The 23,819-nt window shown below is 36.2% G+C and overlaps 2 protein-coding genes across 2 annotated transcripts in view; both read left to right on the top strand.

Moving 5' to 3' along the window:
• LOC135083708 (thyrotropin-releasing hormone receptor) overlaps positions 1-19,482 on the top strand; it is a 91,256-nt gene extending 71,774 nt beyond the window's left edge. The window contains exons 3-4 of the mRNA XM_063978419.1: positions 5,804-5,984; positions 17,681-19,482. Coding sequence (XP_063834489.1) covers positions 5,804-5,984; positions 17,681-18,743 — 1,244 coding nt within the window. The 3' untranslated portion in view covers positions 18,744-19,482. The remainder of the gene's footprint in view (positions 1-5,803; positions 5,985-17,680) is intronic.
• LOC135083718 (uncharacterized) overlaps positions 6,247-23,819 on the top strand; it is a 42,076-nt gene continuing 24,503 nt past the window's right edge. The window contains exon 1 of the mRNA XM_063978440.1: positions 6,247-6,317. The gene's annotated coding sequence lies outside the window, so the exon portion shown is untranslated. The remainder of the gene's footprint in view (positions 6,318-23,819) is intronic.

The following is a 23,819-nucleotide window of genomic DNA, read 5'->3' as shown; positions in this document are numbered from 1 at the left end:
AAAGGCTGACACTTCACTCTCAATTCGCGATTGTGATCGCTTTGAGACGTTCCCAAGTTTCGTATTTGTCAAACAATCTAAACGGTTAAACGAATCGAAATCCAAGTTGCTGTGGTCGACAACTCATTTTTTTATTAATTTTATTACAATATTTTTCCTGATATCTTATTTTATTTAACCATAGTAAATAAATACAACCTCGCTAGACTCATAAACTGTTGAAAGAGATTAATGCGACCGTTTTCTCCGAATTGTCCACTTTATAGAGCTAAAAGCATAAAATATACTTCAAATAAAGCCTCAAATAATACCTTCATAAATCCTGTGTTAGGTATATTAAAGGTGATTAAACAAAAGCACTGCATGTAGCCTTAACATCGTTGTGGGCGGGCGTTTGCTCATACCAGTGTGTTCTTTAAAACCGCGTGGGCGCCGCCCTCCAGCGAACTGCAACGTTCGGCCACTGTAATTAATATAATATGCACAAGAACTAACAGCTGTAACAACGTAGGTAATCAAACTGTATGTGGACGCGACACACCCACGGTAGCACTAATTATAACGTCGAGAAGTCCGTCGTTTTCGTTCGATTCAGCCAAATGACTTCCACTGCTGGACAAAGGCCTCCCCCAGGATATCCATAATGACTGGATCTGCGCTGCCCGCATCTAGGTACCTACTTTACATGACCTTCACCAGATCGTCGGTCCAGCTAGTGAGGGGCCTGTGAGATGTTACATCTCTGAAATTGTTAACGAGTGTACGGAAAAATGTCTTCGAGACGCTGAAACGGAAAGAACTCGCCCCTTTCCTATATCTAAATGTTAACTGTGAACATCTCACGCACATCAGTTTTGCTGAAAAGACAGTCATCATGGCATAATCTTTGCAGGATCTGAAAAATGGGGCGCAGTCTCAACGAGGCAGTTGTGACATCTTCAATGGACACGGTACCCCTAGACCGATTTCAAAATAAAAAATATCGTTACGCTTGAAGTTCTGCAAAAGTATCTCTACATCGAGAAAATTATGCAGTTTGATCGAGACAACTTCAAGTGGCAATAGTTCATTAGGGCTGTGTAGCGTTTGGCAGTCATATCTTCTTCATAGTGTCAAAGTATCAAACGATTATCCCGATTTAATTCACAATGAATGTACCTACAATCAGTCTCTAATCTGTACTAATATTATAAACTAGCTGACCCGGCGAACTTTGTTCCGCCTTAATGGCAATAAATAAGCAGACTCTTTTTTAATTTCGAACGGGATAAAAAGTAATTTATAAAAATTGACATATCTCCTAAACTATTAAACTTTAGTCATAGAAAGTAAGGTTCAATAATTAGCAAATGACCTCCTCTATACGCGCATTAGCTATGGCGGGTTCAGTTCCAGTCACCCTGTATAGATGCAGAAGTAACTCTGTCTGTCTGTGACGCTTTCACGCCTAAACTACTGAACTGATTTTGATGAAATTTGGCAAAGAGATAGAAAAGACGTAGGATAGTTTTTATCCCGGTTTTTAAAACAAGATTAAGTTTTTCTGTCACAGACAACATTCCGCGGGCGGAAAGCTAATATTCTCGTAAAATGTAAAGTCACACATATGGATATTTACACTACCTACTCATCGTACCACGGTTACGGTACGATCGTTCAAATCAAAAATGAGAAAGTAGAACCAAATAAATAGTTTGTTCCCTTTAAATTTTTCCACGGTTAAATACTACAATACAACCAATTATTTATTTAATTAGTGGAACAATGTATCTAATGACGCAAATTACAATTAGTTTTCTAACAATGACTCGACACTTACTATGCGGGCTGGATTTATTGGTTTGTGGAATTAACTTAGAAATAACACAATGTGAAATTAGTTCTAGGTACTGTTCCGGCGTTTTCATCAAATTTATCCTTTTAGGAATTCAGTAATTCAGGAACTACATAATTATATATAGTTTAGAAATGTTATTTTATATTACAAAATTGGGTGCTTTAATTTGAAACAAAAAGAAAGAAGGAGTTTCTTTATTCCAGTTACAACACACATGTGTCCAGATGTTTGTCAAGATCTTTGTATGAATCATCTTGGAAAGTTACTTATTTTATACAATTCGCAAATATAGCGCTCATTATAAAAACATAGTATTTATGATGTATCGCTACAAAAGCCTTGAACAACTTTTCACACAGTTATTAACGGGACTATTCCCACCTTTCGTTCTCACAGCTGCAACTCCTGTGTAGCCAGGATCTACAGCTTGACCGCCAATAAAAACCCAGCCAGTGAAGGTCAAGTTTGTCCCGGGGAAAGTCATTGGACCCGCAACGAAATGACTGTGGACTTTTTGGCCAGCATAAAGTAAATTTTATATCAGCACATTCACACGGTTTTCAATTTGTCACACAAAGTCTCTAATGCGAAGCGTGTCGCGTGAGAAATACGAACATGTGCATTTTCCTAAGAGAAAAGTAAGTAAGCCTATTGTGTGTAGGCTAAGGAAAAGTACTGCTTTCTGGCAGAAACTATACCAATATGTACGAGTAATCCCTAGAAATAACTCGTAAAAGGGAATATTTTAAATGATGTTCCAAAAACTGGTTCATTTTCATTTGCTGTTTTAATAAAAAAGAAAACAGAAAATACAACGTCAATTGACAATTCATTCATAGCCCGATCATAGACAGATCATTGGTGAATAATTTTAACAATTTATTTTTCAGCACGAAATCTAGAAACATTTCATTTTAAAAGCAGAATAAAAAAACCATTATAATGTCGAATACTATCTACCTATCTTACATTTAGATCTCAGGTCTATGAATTCAATTGCAAGCTATCTCACTTTGTACAGATACAATTAATTGGCTAAAACCACTATCCTGGTATTCCGCTTGGCTAATAAAGTAGCATGGCGCTGTCACCCCGTCCTGTGGTTACCATAGCAACAGTCCAATTGTGGTCAGTATTGCAGCATGAATATTTCTTAGGTAAATCCTTAGTCCAATTAATGGACACTGATTTAAGATAATATCTACATATACGAATAATAATAAAGCGGGAGTTTTTTTTGTTTGCTTGAACGCGCTAATTTCAGGAACTACTGGTTCGATTTAAAAAATATTTTGTGTTGGATAGCTCATTTATCGACGACTAGCTTTTGTTTTTGTCTGTCACAGAAAAACTTTATCGCGGCGTCCCTGTTTCAGAAACCGGGATAAAAACTATCCTATGTCCTTTCTCGGGACTCAAACTATATCTATGCCAAACATCCAAATCGGTTCAATGGTTTAGGCGTGAAAGCGAGACAGACAGACAGACAGTTACTTTCGCATTTATAATATTAGTATAGACAGGCACAGCAAAAATAATAACAATAATTATTAAGTACCTTTCCTTAAAATATTTTTCCTGAAAAACTATTTTACTGCACCAAACATCTTTTCTCGTCATAATAGTTATTTCCTACTAAAATTTACATTCTGAAGAATATTTGTATTTGTATAAAATGGAAACATTTAGGCAAAATGATTTCATAGGTCGTGGGGAATATTTCACTGTAGTTCACACAATGCCGGCGGTTTCAAAGATATATGGCGACGTAAATCATAGAGCTCACCAGCCATCCATTGATGCGCCGTACTAACCATGGCTGCTAACCACTTCGTATAGTGATGGGACGGATATCCGTATCCGCGGATATCTAAGGGTGCAAAAATACTTAATGGTAGTTGCAGTGGTAGGGCTAAATGTAATTCTTAGCTTATTTATTTTGATTATTTGACGCTTTTACACGTCCCAGTATTATTTTAACTCTACCAATGGGCCAGTGCTGATAAGAAGCAGCGCAAGAAGTTAGAAAAACAGTTTAAAACTTTTATGGGCCTTGCCTGAAATAAATATTATTATGTAATTTCTATTTATTTTTTTTATTTTTAAAACAGCCGAGATTCTTATGTATATTTCATCCACGGATAAGTCGGATATATACGTAATTATTTTATGTATAATATCCGCGGGGGTTGGTTTTGGTATCCGCACTATCCGTGGATTCATTTTTGATGATCTGATGCATCACTAGTACTAACGTCATGCTAGCATGCTAAACAAATATGGCTTAAAGCTAAGCTGTTGGATAAAGTAGTACTGGACTAAATATGAAGACTTAACCATAGGATATGTTACGGTATTATGTAGATAAGTATTGATATTTTGTCATTGTTTCAGACTGACACTTTGATTTTTAAGGAAATTAAAAATGATCCATTTTTATGGAAGAAAAGAAAAGCGCCCTCTAAGAAAATGGACTATAGATATCGGACTTGTAATATGAACAATGAAAATGGGCATTTATTTGTAAAAACATACAACTTATTTATACATAAAAACATTTAGACCAATAAAATAGATACGCACACAAATGTCTGTTATTAAACCCGAAATACCTAGTAGTTCGGTCCCCGAAGTAGGCCAGTAATTTTAGTTCAGTTCTCGACTTTGAGATTGTATACTTGATCCCCTCTGAAGGCTTCTTGGTATACAATTTCTGTACTCTAAGTACTCGTATCGTTTGGTTGAAGGATACATTTCATACATTTCACCAAAACAATGCACGTATTGAATTTACGGAGTGAGTGGTGCGTGGGAGGATACCTATTTATGTTCAGGGTATTATAATCTTAGGTTACATAATATTACGTGTATTGGTGTTTCGGGTACATAATATACCTACCCTCCTAATGAAATTAGCAAGAAGATAAGTTAAAGTAAAAGAAAAGTTGAAAAACACTGTCTTGTTAAAGTGAAAAGCTACCAAATCAAGTTAGTTGAGCAGAACTATTAATTAATATTTGCCAATAACTGACTTCGCGTCACCGTAACTTATGTTGGTAAAACTGTACGTGTAAGAAATTTTTGAAAAATTCATGAATTGTACCTTGCATAGGTATCTTGTCGTACAATGCGTTTTCTGATACGAATACGATTAATAAAAACGCCATGTACAAATAGTAATATAGTAAATTGTAAGATAAATCAATCAAAATAAGTGTAAGGACACTTAATACGTTCAAAATTACAAAATGCTCGAAATCTCTCATAGAAATGCTCCAATTTTATTGAATTATTCAAGTGAAGTTAACGCTAGATTTTTCCACGGAACCCGATACTAAAAGAACGACAAAATAATAAAGGCGAGGTTGGGACATCGCTGGGAAATTGCAGTTGCGATTGTTTGCTAATGCATTCTGGTAAAAGCCACCTCTTTTGAGTGAATAAATAAAATATAATTAAATTATACTACAGCCTGAGGTAAATCAATTATGGAATTAAGAATAGTTTCATAAGGACTTGCTAATTACTTTTTAGACTTTTGAATACAGCATCCAAAAGACACGAATATTATCTATCATCATCCTTCATCATCATCATCATGTCAGCCATGAATGACGTCTACTGCTGAACATAGGTCTCCCCCAATGACTTCCACAATAACTGGGTTCCACGATATTATCTATACTCTTAAATAAAATCGTAACACATTCCTTCCATTAGCAGTCAGGTCACAACACAGTCTTTTTAAACGTATTGACGCTACAGAGTCTGACATTCACCTGTCTGGAGGAGTCTGAATTAGGTATGGTTAGCACTTTGGGCCACAGACTAATTTTGACAGTTGTAGGTACAAATGCGGCAAAACAACCCTAACTATGGTATGCATACCTTGTTAAAATCTAGATTAATAAGCGTCATTTTAAAAGAGTTCATAAACCTGTTCTAACGCCATCTTCCTCTTCCCAGGTCTAGCAGTCCCTTTCGTGGAGCTGACGGTGACCCACGCCTCGGTCCTCACGATCCTGGCTATCAGCTTCGAGCGGTATTACGCAATCTGCGAGCCCTTGAGAGCTGGATACGTCTGCACCAAGACCAGGGCAGCGCTGATATGTGCTCTGGTCTGGTTCTTCGCTGCACTGTTCACCAGGTAAGAATATCATAGAATGATCTGCAGGTACTGCCCTATCTTCGAGCCCTTGGGCTGGTTACGTCTGTATCAAGACCAGGGCTTGAGAGCTGGTTACGTTTGCACCAAGACTAGAGCAGCCCTGATCTGTGCTTTGGTCTGGTTCTTCGCTGCATTGTTCACCAGGTGAGGATATTCTAGAATGATCAAGAAGGATTTTCGATATCTGCGGGCCCTTGAGAGCTGGCTACGTCTGTATCAAGACCGAGGCTTGAGAGCTGGTTACGTCTGCACCAAGACCAGGGCAGCGCTGATATGTGCTCTGGTCTGGTTCTTCGCTGCACGGTTCACCAGGTAATAATATTCTAGAATATTCTGGAGGTAATACGCTATCTGAGAGCCCATTTGAGAGCCCTTGAAAGCAGGATACGTCTGTACCAAGACCAGGGCAGCGCTGATCTGTGCTTTGGTCATCTGCGAGCTGCGAGCCCTTGAGAGCTGGTTTCGTATGCATCAAGACCAGAGCAGCGCTGATCTGTGCTCTGGTCTGGTTTTTCGCTGCATTGTTCACCAGGTAAGAATATCATAGAATGATCTGCAGGTACTGCCCTATCTTCGGGCCCTTGGGCTGGTTACGTCTGTATCAAGACCAGGGCTTGAGAGCTGGTAACGTTTGCACCAAGACTAGGGCAGCCCTGATCTGTGATTTGGTCTGGTTTTTCGCTGCACTGTTCACCAGGTAAGGATATTCTTGGAATGATCTGCAGGTACTATGTCACCTAAGAGCCCTTGAGAGCTGGTTAAGTCTGTACCAAGACCAGGGCAGCTCTGACCTAGGCACTGGTCACCAGGTAAGGATATTCTTGGAAATTTAAGCAGCGGAATTCGAGTCGGCAAGCTTTGGGGAGTACCAAGATGCTTATCTTGGTAATGTACGAGGAAAAAAATTTATGGCGTTTGATTCCTCTCTGCGTTAATCACTAGGTATGATAGCCTATGATCTTGTAGACCTAATAAAGTCTGGCAGCTCATAAAGTTTAACACAAAGAGTTTTGGACTCCATTGTGACAACACAATGATGGTGATATTTGGCCTATTTGGTATTGGTGAAGAGATTTTTCAAGGAGTGTGTGGCAGTTTTCTAAGTTTTATAATGTCGTGTTTATTTAATAGAAGAAATAAGTTTTGTTTTATGCGATTCGCAATATGCAACAACGTGAAAAAATGCACTGATTGAAAGATTTAAATTTTCGTAGCAATCATAATTAAACGGTGATGGAGGAATTAAAATTAAATATGTATTAAAATAACATTGAAAATGAATTGAATTAAAATATTATGTCATGTCATGCTAAAGCAATTAACTTTAATAACTGTTTGCTGAGCTTAAACATAAAATAATGGTTCGGTTGAACCCCATAACTGACCAAGGGGGTTGCGATGGCTTTGCTAATCTTCTTCATTTTAGGTCTAGAAGAAAGAAGACTAAGAACGTGAAAGAAGACAGCAGAAGATGAAACCGGGATACACAGACAGCGATTTTTACTTCTTTCAAAATTAAATCAGAATCGTTAAAATTTGCATTGATATGACTTTATTCCAAATGTGGTATTTCTACGGCGTCATTTACATTCTTATGGGGTTTTTATGTTGATCAATATCATACGTTATGGCAGTAGAATTTCTAATGTGGCCAATTCTATAGATGCAGTACATAACTACCATGATCCTATTCTAAGGATCTAAATTGAAAGTTTATCGGTGTCTATAACCTATTTTGATAAGTAGAAAATTATCACACTAACATAATATTTTTATAAGATACGGCTACCGTTTCTAGAGGAGGTAATTTTAAACCAACGATTGGTGCACTTTTCATTTTGAGGTGTTAACCCTTTTCAAGGACTATAATGGAAAATAAATTATAGTTCCAAATTTTCCGGACAACTCGCCAGAGTTTAACACTTCGGGTTTCCACTTACAAAAATGCTTTACTCTTTGCAATAGAGGTGAGTTCACTGGTAAACTTTTAAAGGACTATGATGGAAAATAACAGCGAATTTTCCGGAAAAAATGCAACTGGGTTTCAACTCAGAAATTGTTTCAGTCTACTTTATAGTTTCATGTTTTGCTTACATGTCGACATTCAAACCTCCCTGGGTATTCTACATAGACTTCTTAGTACACTACTAGACACGGACAAAATAAAAATTGTCACAACTCACAACACGAGCGTGCGAAATAACTTTAAATCAAATACGTAGGTAAACAAGAATAACATTCCATCGTTTTCCTAAACTTTGCTCGTTCGTGTGTTGTTAACATTTATCAAAACTGAGTCTAAGTTGCACCAACTTTAACGGTAGCTATAACAATAACCGGTGCTTTTTGTATGGAGTTTGACAGATTTTTGACGTTTGTCAAAGTTAAAGTAAGCCCCCAACTCAGCCTTAGTGAACAATCTTGAGGCGACAACAGATCAACCCTGTCAAAAGAAAAGAAATATAGAAGTACAGAAAAGTTCTCGAGTGAAGACGAAAGACGTAGAGTGGGCAGAACTCCCACTAGGTGAACTGACGATCTGATGAAGGTCGCGGGAAGCACCTGGATGCGGGCAGCGCAGGTCCAATCGTTGTGGAAATCCTTGGGGGAGGCATCTGTCCAGCAGTGAACGTCATTATTTTGAATTTTATTTGATAAAACGAAATTATACAGGGTGTTTGGTGGAAGGTTAGAAACACCCTGTATATAAATAATATAAAAATAGCTCATCTTAGACTGTCTAGAACTGCACAGAGGTCTTCAGTATTCTAAAACCGTCTCGCAAGTCTGAAATAACTCCCAGATAAAATATAAACTTTCCGATTCGGAACATGGAATGTTGATTCTTGCCCCCGTTCTAAGGGCGCTTCGCCCCGCTCATTGAGTATTCACATTTTATGGATTCACTTGCATGATGCGAGATCATATCTGATGATGTGCTTAGTCAGCGGTTCTCAAACTTGAGATTCGTTTCTGAATATTTACTGCCCATATTAAAATAATTTTACTGATACGTAGAAATGTTTTGCAATGTGAAATTGTTAACCAGCTAAAAGTTTACAGTGTTCCCATACAATCAAAACGGTACTGTACATTTTATGACAAATAAATAATTTTTATTGCATTCTGTAATTTGGATTCGAGAAAATTAAGATTGATTACGTGTTTGTTACGTTGATATTACAGTGAATTATATAGAAAAGCACATGGATAAAATCAATCACGGTGTCACTATATGAATCAAATTCAGGATAAGTAGTATCCCTTGGTTACTAAATTCTTTTTATCATTAAATGTTGCATCTCAAAATAATGTAAGGTAGTTATTTCTATTAATATGCCCTTTTCACTTATACACTTCTACCTCATGTCATATTAACTCATTTGTTAAGTTATTTTTCCAGGGTTTTAATCTGAAATAAGTACGCCCGTGTCTCATTCATTAATAACAACAAACCTATTTCCCAATTCTATCGATAATTTGAGCATCATTCTTCAAAACCCGCTTTGTTTTATCGTCGAAAGCATAATGGCATCGATACAGAAACAGAAGCTCCGAGAAAGATCGGATCGCTTGCCGCATTGTTGCAGCACATTTATCGCGGTCGCATGAAAGTGACGGCTCTTGAAATTATTACACAAGTATTTGATGCTTGTAAAGCTGGCTACACATTTGCTTTTTAGTGTGCCTCGATTTTTCTATTTTGAGAAAATCTTAATCTTGCCGCAAACGTTGAAAAGCCGAAGAAACGTAAAAAGTGTGCCCCCTCCCCTTCATGACGATCGGTCAAAAGAGAGATGCAGGTTCTGGCGTGAGAGAGCTGATCTTCCCTGCCCTTTTGTCTCTAAGTCTGAGAGTCCTGCACCTGGACATGAGCTCCCCTGGCTTACTTGAAAGTCTTTAAATAAATCGAACGTCGAGTCTTTCGTCATCGTAGTGCGCACTCGCTAAAATAATGTTTTGTATATCTGAATGTGTTGTGAATGCTTATACTAAAACGTTTGTTTTTATTTGTATAGAGAACAATAGTGTCTAGACAAACCTAAAGAGGATTTAGGACGCTATTTGGATCAAATATGTAATTGCTCAATAATGAATAATAAATAAAATAAAATAAATAAATAAATATAATATGTAGACTACGGACGCAGGTCGGCCGTAGTAAGGACAATCTGTTCAGGTGGGGATTCTTGGATAGCTTACACTTAATTGTAGTGCGAGTGTGCTTTTGTTCCCTAGTCGACGAAGATTTCCATAAATTGTAATGATTGTTCAACAAGAATTTATTTAATCTTTTTTAAGCAAGTTCTAATCTAAATAAGTGTGTAGGAACCTTTATCGCTGTGGTTGAATGAAACTGACGTTTCTAGAAATTATTTCACAACGTTCAAGTATTTGATGCTTTCAAAGCGCAGTCGAGTCGCAAGTTCACAGCGAAACTAATGAAGAACACGAAGGGTTTGGTAAACTACATTCCTTTGTAGTACCTATAATCGTTCATATTGCAATTTGTTCTATGTCAAAAATGACAAGTTTACAGGAGAGTAAAAAAACAGCGTACGGGAAAAAAATCTTTTAAGACACCAAAATGTTTTTTAAGTAATGTTTCCTAAGCAGTTTGTTCTTTTTAATATAAATATAAAAGTCTCCAAAAATAATTTATATTTTAGTATTTAACTGCCTAAATAATAATAAAAACACATAATCTACTTTTTTAAGTTGCCTCAAGACACTGAGAGGTAAATAAGTAGTTAAGATTATTCATGATAATTCATGCTAAAATCATGTAATTTCCTCCGCCATTTTCCGCAGTTTGGCACCTCACGTCACATTATTTTACCGAAGTCAGCCCTATAGCTTCGGCGCAGTGCCGATCACTGACGTTTGTCAACAAAATGGTGCTCGACTCTTGAGACAGGCTAAATTACACCATATTGTTAATGACATTGAGCATACATTTTTTTAAATACCTTCGCGAAGTAAAACTTCTGTACGTACCTAGTATTTATTATTATTCTGTGGTTGTACCAGCAATGTGGGGAGTGTAAACCAAATTCACCATTTACTACGATAACTGCATTTTTGTATTTAGGTAATTGGATCTAAAACACTGTGACAAACCACAAGGGCGTAGCCTCATCCCTAATTTACAGATGAAACCCACAACAATATGGCTAGCAATAGCTACTTTTATTTGCAAAACAACTGTGTCAGTGAACGTTACGTTCTGCATTTTAGTACCTAAACATCTCAGCTTTTGTAGTAATGTGAAAAAGTATATTTGGTACAAATCTTTTTATCATATTAATAAGGTAAATAACACTTTAATTTGTAATCTGCTTGTTTTGTTATTTTTTAGCATCGAAGTATGCAATTATGTTACATCTCATATTATGTATAATGTATATAGCCACCTACTCTGTTGCAATACCTCCTAGGTCACTAAGTCTTAAGCCCATGTGTATGTAATTTCCACCATTACAATAATTGTCACTTAGTACGCAATAAAGATTTGAATTTGAATTCCTAATAAAGTAAAATAAAATAAATAACTAAGGGGGAAGCCTCATTCCTAATTTACAGATGAAACCCACAACAATACGGCTGGCAATAGCCACTTTTATTTGCAAAACAACTGTGACGGAGAATGTTACGTTCTGCATTTTATCGAGTCCCGTCAGAGCCTGCGTTCTCTCACCGCTGAGTTATGGTTCGTCGTAACTTGGGAAATCTCTAGTTTAAGCACTTGTTCAAATTATATTAACAAATAGGTACAAGTAAAATACTGCACTATGTTCCTGCCAAAAGATATTTGGCTGCTTTGGACTAAGTAATATTGTGACATGAAGTTTCGTGCTTTAACGAATATCTTACAGGCCAAATTGATGAAAAATCAAAAGAATAAAGGACCTGATCTCAGAGATTTATTTATATTTTATGTTATTAAGAACAAATAACAGTTATTGTATAACAAAATTACAATTTATGCAGTGTAGGTAATCCCTTACTATGGGCCTCATAAGAAGGCTCAAGGTCACCCAAAGGGCGATGGAGCGGGCTATGCTCGGAGTTTCCCTGCGTGATCGAATCAGAAATGAGGAGATCCGCAGGAGAACCAAAGTAACCGACATTGCTCGCAGAATTGCTAAAATGAAGTGGCAGTGGGCGGGGCACATAGCTCGTAGGGACGATGGCCGTTGGGGCAGGAAAGTTCTCGAGTGGCGACCACGGGCTGGAAGACGTAGCGTGGGCAGGCCTCCTACTAGGTGGACCGACGATCTGGTAAAGGTCGCGGGAAGAGCCTGGGTGCGGGCAGCGCAGGACCGTTCATTGTGGAAAACCTTGGGGGAGGTCTTTGTCCAGCAGTGGACGTCATTTGGCTGAAACGAGGTAATCCCACCAAAAACATTTTCTGTAAAATGTTGCCAAGACGAGTCGTATGGCTCGCACTGTGAAAAAATCTCTCATCTAGAGTCAAGCTTCTAACTCTACACCTTAGTCTGATAATTCTAAATAATATGTGGGTTGCATGGCCGTTTCGCTTTCGTCATAATATTATGTAAGGTTAAAAAATTTACCCGAATAAGTAACGAATTTGCCCAATCATTCAGGGACTGGGTAGTCAATGCGAAAAAACGCTCAACGGTTGGAATGTGCAGGTGTCAAAATGTCCATACGGACCGGTTGTTAGTGTGGCAGAAAGTATGAACGTCAAAAAGTCCCAGTGCCAAAATGTACATTGTTACCATGGTTACAATGGTTTAGTGACAAATGGTACACATCACAAAATTATACAACAAAAGGTGTGATAGATAAAATGATCAACTGATATATTGTGCTCATGAATAAATTAATAAAATTAAATGTCAAAATGTTCAATGTTCTTGTAGTCTAGTCAATAAAGTTTTTTTGGACATTTTTACCTTGATGCATTTAAACACGTGTTCACGTTAGCTATTATACAATAAGACGCTTGTTCAAATAAACCCGAAGACATTTTAACTTCAGATCATTTTAACCATTGCTCATTTCGACGTTCATACTTTTTGCCACACTAACAACCGGTCCGTATGGACATTTTGACACCTGCACATTCCAACCGTTGAGCGTTTTTTCGCATTGACTACCCAGTCCCTGAATGCAAATAAAGATATAATCACTTGAGTACACAAAGTTTTACGGATCAAACCGCGGGTAAGACCTAGTTAAATGTAATCCTCTTAAAAAGTACCGACTTTGTAAGAAGATTAACTGGGCCCTGAAATCAAAGCATTCCATTTCACCACAATGAATAATGGCATGGATAATATAGAGTTCTTTGCGTTGTGGAATGAATAATATAAATCATATCGCCGCCTCTTTACTCTCTGGATAGTAAGTGAAGCGATTTGCTTCAGACACCATTTAAGGCACGGATATGAAATATTGCAGCGCAAAAATTGCAAAAGACTATCCATATAGCTACGGGACTATTCCCACCTCTAGTTCCCACCACTGCAACTCCTGTGTAGCCAGGATCTACAGCTTGACCGCCTTAAAAACCCAACCAATGAAGGTCAAGTTTGTCCCAGGGGAAAGTTAAACTGTCATTGGACCCGCAACGAAATTAATCAGAAGAACATAAGAGGAGTTCGAAATTAAGGTTCGACTTCCCTCCATTGCAAAGCGGATGTGAGGTGGGTGACAAACAAAGGTTTAAAACCTTTAAGAAAAGATTATGCACCATAGACAATAAATCTTATGAGCAATTAGCAACTACCTGCCAATAATATTTTTCACAAAATCGTATAGTTAGAGATTTTAAAACTTACCGGTAAGCGCACAAGGTGGACAGATGACCTTATAAAGGCAGGAAGGCTCTGGATGCAGGCCGCTTCCAACCGGTCAATCTGAAAAGATTGGGAGAGATTAATATTCTGCAGTGGACGAAATGATGATGATAAAATAACATAGATTAAATTGTTTGTCCAGCCAACTCTAAATATCTAGGAACAGCTATTTTTTAAATAAAAAACAACAATTTTGATTAACACTGTAGAGCAGGTATAGACTATTATAGACGACGCCACTAAAAACAATGGTACCTACCGCATAAAGATGGAACACAACAAAAATAACATAGTTTTTGTGATAAAATGTTCCAAGTGTACAGTGTATTAAACTCAGTCAACTAAATAATAACCGGACGATCCGAAGCTTTTGACCCGAATCACTGAACAAATAAGCCCGAATAAGGTGATAAGATAAAACACATAATTTAATAAACAACGTTGTCACTTTTTCGCGGAAAAAAACTAACCTATCTAAGGTCGTTGTTACATAAAATATTTTAGAAGTATGGCATCATCTAAGTAATAATTTAATTTATTTGTATAATTTCTTAATTTCTTAAATCACGAAAAATTGATTCTGTTGCATGCCGATATGGTATGATTTAGCTGAACAATATTTTATTGAGTGACCTGCATGTACCTACATTATGCAATAAACGATTTGATTTGATTTAATAGGAACTTCTTAAAAGAATAAATCCTACTACTCGTACTTAGTATTAAAGGTAAACTAAACTTTTACCATACTTATGTGAGGATTGATGGATGGACGTAATGGATGTGTGACGTATTACGGAAAAACTTCATAACGGATTGTGATGAAACTTTACAACATGGTTATAAGTAGTACCAGCTATAACTAATTTAAGTATACAATAAGTAATTCCATTAGTTTTATGGAGTTACAATGCTCTACTAAATGAGCACCGTAGTACAATGGTAGAGCTAGAGTTAAGACTTCCAACTACGATATAGGGTTCGATATAATGGGACTTAAAATCAAGAGTATGTCTTTAGCATCCTAAATAAAATCAAAGTCAATGTCAACATTTCTTTATTTGAATAGATTACTTAAATAGTTTACAAATCGTCGAATATTTTGCTCTCAAACAGCCTCTACATTCTACATGTCTCATAATCTTTTTACCCTACCAGCGCTTCGAAACCAACATTTGGCAAGTGCAGAGAAGAAGCGCCATCATTAAGGCCATTAACTTCAGGCGTACCGCCCTCTTTAATTTACCAGTAAGCAAATAAAGGATTCATCCTATACTCTTTATGCTCTGACCAGGCAGTTTGGAGATGCCTGATGTTCACATATTGTTCTTTTACGACATTCTTCGAAGTCTGGGGGCGGTTCTATTCTACTCTGTCTGAACGTCACGCTTAAAAACATGTCATTCATCTAAGCCAGTGTTTTTCAACCTTTTTCATTACGCGACCCCCCTAGTATGAAAAAAAATTAGCGACCCCCCGACCGTTCGCTTTTTACTTTTTACGAAGATGTTGTAGGCACCAAATTCTTCAATCTATACAACATTTATGCATTTGCATAATTAGATTTCGGATAAATCTAGCTTTAAACCTTTCTGTTTTTTTTTACTGAGGTAGTTTTTACGACCTCTTGCGACCCCCCTATAGAACCCACAGGTTGAAAAACACTGATCTAAGCAGCACATTAACCAAAATCGAGAAATGTAAAGTGATCACACGAACAAAAGGATGTGAGCGTTAATATTCACGAAGCTGTCGGGAACAAAACTTTGAGTTTATTGTCGAAACAATTTCACAGTTCACGCGGATTAATGGCAGCCATTTTGGGCAGAAATTACTGACTTTGCAAGTAATGATGCTAATGACGAAGTTAAAACTCATACACAGTGATGTATGAGACATTGTCGTTTAAGTACGCTTCAACAACTTTTCACGTACATACTCGTAGTTGAAATATTTGCCTAAATCAATTAGGTACTTATACTTCGCAAACATCTTGACTTGCTTATGACTGGCAATACAGATTAAAAAATTTACATGTCAAAGTCGCCAGTTTACACAACATTTTTAATCTGTACCATTTTAAATTGCTCCAGAGACACAAATACACGGTATTTTTCTAAACAATTCCCAATTTGAATTCCTCGCTTGTCTGCAAGGAGCTGCATTCCTGTGAGCATTGTGCCCGAGTATATTGGTTCCTGAGCTCAATAATAGATGGCGTTGAATGCAATAACTTACAGTATTGTTTGTTTTCACTCAGGGAATGATATGCCAATTTGCAGGAACAACAGTAAGGATTCTTTATTGAGAAAAGGGTAGGGTATTTTTAGATTTGCGTGGGTTAAATGTAGGTTAAACGTTCATGGTTGTGTTTATTGAAGTAACAATCAAGTTGAAATCTTTCTGCTATTTTCATTATTTATTTTCCAAACCATCTATATTTAGAACATAATTATTGACCAATGTTGATTTTCTTAGAAAACGGGTGTTCCTAGTTATTTCTTTAAATCTAGCACTGGGTACTGAATGCTGTTAATACCGTTTAGTACAGCACTAGATATGCATGTAGTCTTAGTTTCAATTCTGAATAATAGATGGCGCTAAAGCCTGTTTTTATAGCGCTGTCAAGCTGTTATCTTTTGACGAATGTTTAGCGTGTGTTGCGTAAACATTTTGATTTTGATTTTTTAAAACTAAGTGGCTTCAAATCATTAACTTCTTTTGATGTCTTAAATTAGGTTTTAAGAAGTAGGGAAGTCCAGAAGGTTATGTACTTGTATTTTTATTTATCACGTATGAAGTAGATGACCTCTAAATATGAAAAAAAAAACTGCTACAAAAGCTCCACTGCTGGCCATGTCGTCAAGAAAACCACAAATAAAATTAAAAATAAAATATTAAAAAAGCGAACGAATAAGTCAAATGACAATCGAAAAAGGCACAGATTACCAAGGTTTGTACCGTCTTAATTTTTAAGTGTCCACAGCTGAATTATGTACTCTTTTATTTGTATGTTTGTTTGTCTTCATTTCACTGTTTTTGTAACGTATAGTCACTGTTGCCTGCTTTTGTGTTGCACTGTTGCATGTCATGCATGTACTGACTTCTTCAATCTTTCGATTCACTTTTATTTAGAAACTCACACCGATTCACATTTTTATTCGAGTATACTATAGAATAGCAATAATGTAAATTAATGAATATACTAACACTATAACCAGATAAATTATCAAATAAATTATAAAACTTTTACATAACACTTTTTTATTATATTTTATCGTTATTCGCCCCATAAATATACCCAAAAATATTATTATAAAATACTTTGACAATTTAAATGTAAAACCTTAATTTTAAAACTAGATAACACTTTATTATATTTTATCTTTATACGTCCCTTTCTGTACATCTAATAAAATCCAAAAATGACTCCTTGGGGTAGTACCTACATTTATTAAGAGGTAATTTGGGCTGGGATTTCCCCTAATAGATTGTATCGCCGAGGGCAAAATTACCGTCAATATTCCTTAACATTCTTTTGTTTCTTACTTGTTTTAACTTTCCACGTAGATTTTGTAGTAATTTTTCTCTATACGTTTGATTTCAGTTTCTATCTTTGTGTCGTACTCAGAAAAAACTCAGCACTTAGGTATATGTTACACTACAATTTGTGCTTAAAATGCAAATGTAAAAATAGTTTTTTAAACTAGAATGTTGACGATAGAAAGAAAATTATATTTCTGAGTACGACCGTTACTTGTTTAGACTTTTCCAATGTATCTTTAACTAGAATCTTCTGCATCTTCTGTAAATAGCGCATACATGTTCCAATTTCTTCCATTGCAGCCCGATCCTGGCCATCGCTGAACATCACATCGTGAAGGAAGACGGAGCCGAGTTCGCGCAGTGCTTCACCCAGGCCGTCACCTTCTGGCAAATCACCTTCTTCGTCGCCATCATCATCATCCTCTACGCCCTCCCTCTGATCATCCTCATCATCCTTTACAGCATCATCGCCAAGAACCTCATCAATGCCGCCTCTAAGGTCGTCATGAACAAGACTGTCGATCCTTACAACACCAGAGCTAGAAAACAAGTGATATTGATGCTTGGAACCGTAGTTTTGTGCTTTTTCCTATGCCTTATGCCTTACAGAGTGCTCACATTATGGATTATAGTAGCACCTTCGGATCTGCCGAACGAATTGAGTCCTGAGAAATGGTACAACATTCTCTATTTCTCCAGAGTTATGCTGTACATAAACTCCGCTATAAATCCTATTCTGTATAACTTGATGTCGTCCAAATTCCGTATCGGCTTCTGCAAAGTGTTTATCTGCATCTGCTACAGAAGAAAGAAAGACATCAAAAGCCAGAGAGTGAAAAGAACTGTGACCAATGGCTCAACGACTAGCAGCAGTTTATCTCGAACGACCAATAGCTTAAAGAAGTTGTTTAGTCATAGAGGCAGTGTTGATAAAAGCGATACAGAATCTGAAGGCAAAGATGGTGAAACAAGTAATGTAGATTCAAGGGGATTTTTCGACAAGATTTTTAGCAAGCGTACATTTGTGAGGCAGCAGTCGGCTCCTGTGTGTTCGACGACAAAACCGGTTACAGTGAACCGTATGAGAAGCGAGGGTAATATGGAAACTACCGTAGATATAGAGCATAAACGGCGTGAAAGATTTATTGGTCATTCCGATATTAAAAATAGGTCTGATGTTGAGCTAGATCTGACCCGGACTCACTCGCTTCGACGGAGTGTGTTAATCAATAGTGCTAAAGCTAAAAGTGTTGATCAGGGGACTAAAAAAGCTGTGTCGTACCAAAAAATAAAGGTGGATTGTGTGGTAGGCTTCCAGAAGTCTAAAAGTGTAGACTACGAGTTCCCTGAAAGTTTCGTGTGATGTATTTGAGGTAAACAAATAGATTATGTTTATTCGCAAACTTCAATACTAAAGAAATGGTGTTTTGTCAAGACATTCTATTGTGAACGAAAATTACGAGGTTGAATTCAGAGATTATGCGAGAAATATAAAGTAGTTTGGGCCAAGTCATTAGCAGTAACTCCTGAATAAAATTTTCGGTAACCTAACCTACTTTAATAAAATGTGGTCTATTTTTTGGCAAAAATACTCCTTTTTCTTGAATATCATTTTACTCAGAACAGTTCAACTACCCAGTAATTGTTTCTTGTATACAGGGTGGCCAGGGAATTGGTTCAAAGCTAAAATATTAAGCTAAAATATTTAGATTATAGAGAAAAAAATCAAAAACCAACTATAGGTGATAGTTAAGGATAAACCACAAAATTAACTCTATCTCCTAAACTAAGCAAAATCGTAGAACATAAATACATAGGTGTGATTTAGATACACCTTGATATAAGGAATCTAAATTTTAGCTTTGAACATCAACTCCCTGGCCACCCTGTATTTCAATGCCAGACGACTCTGATGACTCTGAAGTATTTATCAAAGTGAATATCTACGATAATTAAATTTCCAATGGAATAGTGTGCACAAACTAATAAATTGCGAGTGAACAGAATATTGTACAAGATTAGTACTTAATATAATTTATTACGTTAATCAGAAGCCTATTACATTATATAGCAAATAGTATTATTATGTCTTAAATAAATTAATGAGATAGAAATTGAGTTTATTTATTGATTGATTTTATCTCCAGAGTCTTAGGCTGGGTTGCATCATCTTACTTTAACAAACGTCAAAATCTGTCAAACTTCCTACAAAAAACACCGGTTATCGTTATAGTTGGATTCCGTGGAGGGTAGTTGAACGGGAAGCATGGTCGATCTGTTTTAATGGTTTCAATTTATTATTTAATGGACTTTAGTGTACAAATTTGGTGTTATTTTGTGTTATAAAGTGCAGTGAAGTGATAAATTATAAAAAAAACATTGAAATACTTCGAATTTGAGCGCGCATCGAGTGTCGAGTGGGTTGTCGTATGAACAACCCACACACTGGCGTCTCGAAACCTGCTTACGGGCATACTTAACTCCACGAAATCCATGAAAAATCAATAGAACTGAAACACCCACGTTCTATTGATAACTATGTCAATTATTTTTCACTCGACATTGGCAGAAATAAACCTCCCAGAGAGGTTTGGTTGCCATTATAAAAAAAAATCGTTATAGTTACCGTTAAAGTTAGGTGGTGCAACTCAGCCTTAAAGCACCTTAAAGTATGAAGCATGAATGTTGTTTGAAGAGGATATGAGCTTCAAATAGATACTCATCAGATTTGATTTGGAGTTGGTAGCAATATTAGCATGCCTACAAGACTGGGGGAATTTGTATGGTAAGTAGAATCCATTAACTTTTTTATAATACTTAATAATAAATAAAATAATAAAATTGTTTATTTTCACACCTTATAGGGCTTATACATTACATCTAAAGTTACAATCTTAATATTACTACTACTTAGTAAAGTTATACTCGTATAATGTTAGTTATAAGTTAACAGTTGATGGTTAAGATTCTGTGGTTATTCCTTTAGCGAATGGTCAGGTATTGTCTTCTTATTTGGGATAGGTTAAGGAATCCAAAAAAGTAAGTTAGAAAAGCAATTTTTTTAAAGGGTTTAATATCCTGTTACTTACATTGTAGCGAAGTTTTAAAGGCACGGTATCATCCTTCTTAAATTACCTATTTATTCCTGGAATCAATGTTAACTTACTTATCTATGACAATTATTACAGTGAAGGTTTTAGCATTTTTTATAGGATAGGTAGGTATTTCAGGAAAATCAATCTCTCCACGTGTAATGATTTTAGAATTTATATTGTATTTTATACGATTATTGGTTACTTTTAAATAGTTATTGCAACAATTTTAGTATTTGTATTGTATTTTAGAAGAACCCAAAAAGCCATTATTAAATTAAAATACTTTATTTGATTACTTCCTAGGCATTTTGCAGACATTAGAATGATTTTAGAATTTATTTTGTATTACATCCAATTATTTCACATTTATTATTTAATTTAATTATTTTAGATTTTTATTGTATACATTTTAGTATTTTAAAAATTAAAAAACAGCTAATTATGAAATAAGTATTGCATTTGACTAGTTCCGGGGCATGCCGTCGATAAGTCGTTTTGAACCGGTCGACTTTCACTGATGGAAGGGGAAGTTACCTTATCGCTGGCATGCCGCTGGACAGTCAGTTCGATTTGAGCGTTCGAAGCGAGAGGTGCTATTAGGTTGACGTCATAATGTCGGAATTGTGTAAATCAGTGGTGCTGAAATACAAGTTAAACAACCTATAAGAGTGTTTCATTTCAACTCAGAAGTGGTACGTGATCTACAGCTCATAAGGTACGTTTTTATTTATCTGGTTAAAAAAGTAATTGATTTTAAAAGTTTAAGTAGAAAAACGTATGAATATTTCGTTTAATGCATGAAATAGTTATTTTTAAAACGGGGCTAGACGCGCCTCCAGTTTATCAGGCTAGATGCGCCTTAGACTATGACTAAGACTATGACTATGACCATGACTAAGACTTAGTATAACGAGGCTAAACGCGCCTCCAGTTTATCAGGCTAGATACGCCTTAGACTATGACTAAGACTATGACTATGACTATGACCATGACTAAGACTTAGTATAACGAGGCTAGACGCGCCTCCAGTTTATCAGGCTAGATACGCCTTAGACTATGACTAAGACTATCACTATGACTATGACCATGACTAAGACTTAGTATAACGAGGCTAGACGCGCCTCCAGTTTATCAGGCTAGATACGCCTTAGACTATGACTAAGACTATGACTATGACTAAGACTTAGTATAACGAGGCTAGACGCGCCTCCAGTTTATCAGGCCAGATACGCCTTAGACTATGACTAAGACTATGACTATGACTATGACCATGACTGACTTAGTATATCGAGGCTAGACGTGCCTCCAGTTTATCAGGCTAGATGCCCCATTGACTATGACTAAGTAGGAGACATGTAGAGGCTCCTTAAGAACAAAATATTCGACCATTTGTAAGTACTATTAATTAGACTAAACGAATAAAGATATTTTGACTTTTGGCTTTGACTTTGACTATAACTATGACTATGACTTAGTATAACGAGGCTAGATACTCCTCCAGTTTATCAGGCTAGATGCGCTTTTGAATATGACTAAATATAACGAGGCTAGACGCGCCTCCAGTTTATTAGGCTAGATGTGCCTTGGACTATGACTATGACTTAGTATGACGAGGCTACACGTGCCTCCAGTTTATCAGGCTAGATGCGCCTTAAGGGCCCCATTGTTTAGGATGTCTCTAGAATAAAAAAAACCTTCTATTGCTGACATAACAAGGAAGCCGTCCAGTTGTCACATATGAGTTGTGTGTGTAGGTCGCACTGAATAAAATACAAATATAAATACAAAATCTTTATTTGTGATGCATAAGTATAATAGAAACATGTCACAATGGTATTTTACTACACTTTGCTCAGGGAGCATAATATTAATTGTCAAACAAAAGATTTTGAGATTTAGATTTTTGGAAAAGAAATAAATCAAACTTTGCTTAATATAACATGAACATAGCTTCCATATGATGTTGAGTTGATGCTGGTCAGACACAGTTTATTTCGTCGAGTACTTTATTTCACAGTTGAGTACAACGACGGCTGAAGATGGAGCTCGTATACCGCCAGGGACACCCGTCAGCTGACGATGAAATAAGCGTGCTAAGCGGACGAAGTTGTCGTCGTCGTCCAGTAAGAAGGCGCCACCACGATCGTCTTCTATGGGGCCAAGGTTGAAGAAAAATACGCGAAGGAGCTCATCTTCTTCCAGCTCTACTGAAAGAGCACTCATGAGGTTCGCAAAATTTCTGATAGACTCTAGTGAAGAAAAGTATTTTTTTTATTGGTAGTTTTTTATTGCGCACACATTATTACGCATACCTACAGTAAAATGGAAATATTATTAGCTTATGTAGTAAATCTTTAATAGTAATAATTAAAGGAACTAATAAATTATTCGATTATAACGTATAAAGGAACGTTAAAGTAAATGTGCTATAAAAATATATATTTTTTTTAAATATTTTTACACAAGTAAAGTGAATTAATTAATGATTCGTTTATTTTCAAATTGTCATCGGTTCGGACTTTCGGTAGGTTCTTTTGCCAAGTACAATATCTTGTCTATCTATAATTCCACTTCAAAAACATATTTCGAATTATTCTGACCTCTGATTACATTAGTCTGACCTAGATAGGTACTTTCTAGGTGAATTAAGCTTTCTCTTCTAATTTAGTTTTCTCAAAGAACTACATCAGTTAGCAACCTCAAATAAACACAATATTATATTACTGTAAGAAGTCATAAAAAAAAAAACGTCATGCAATTTGTAACTATAAAAAGAACTTAGTACCTGTACCAAGGTTTAATAGATAGGTTATGTTAGGTTAGGGTCACTTTAATTCATTTTTTTTGGTAGAGCAAAAGATATGAAACGTCAAGGTTCCATAAGAGCAGAAGTTTAAAGTTGTTTTTTTTAGTAGTCTTTCATTTTTTTATGACAATTTTTGTGAGCGCTATTATAATAGCTAATGCAAATAAGAGAATTTTGTCTTTGACTTAAGTTAATTGGCTTAGCTAAGAGAACTACGGACGTCTGTTAGAGGAAATTTTGAATCCTACTACTTGAAAGGATGAACAGTTTACGTAATTATTTTAATGACAGAAAAAGAAAAAATCTATGAGACTGTTTTGGTAAATGAAAAATCCTTTTAAATGTTGGTAGTGAGTGCACTTGTTGACGCAAAACCGATGCTGAAACTAAGTATAGTTTGGCGGATCATTTCAATATCAATTCCAATTGTAAAAGTTGTGGTCAATCATCAGTCATACCTCTGTGTATAGAGCTAATATAAACAAAAATGTTGATGAGATTGACGCTGTTATAGAAGTGTTAGTGATTGATGATGTAT

Source organism: Ostrinia nubilalis, chromosome 24 (assembly GCF_963855985.1).
Source record: "Ostrinia nubilalis chromosome 24, ilOstNubi1.1, whole genome shotgun sequence".
NCBI lineage: Eukaryota > Metazoa > Arthropoda > Insecta > Lepidoptera > Crambidae > Ostrinia > Ostrinia nubilalis.
This window is presented reverse-complemented; position numbering and strand designations above follow the sequence as displayed.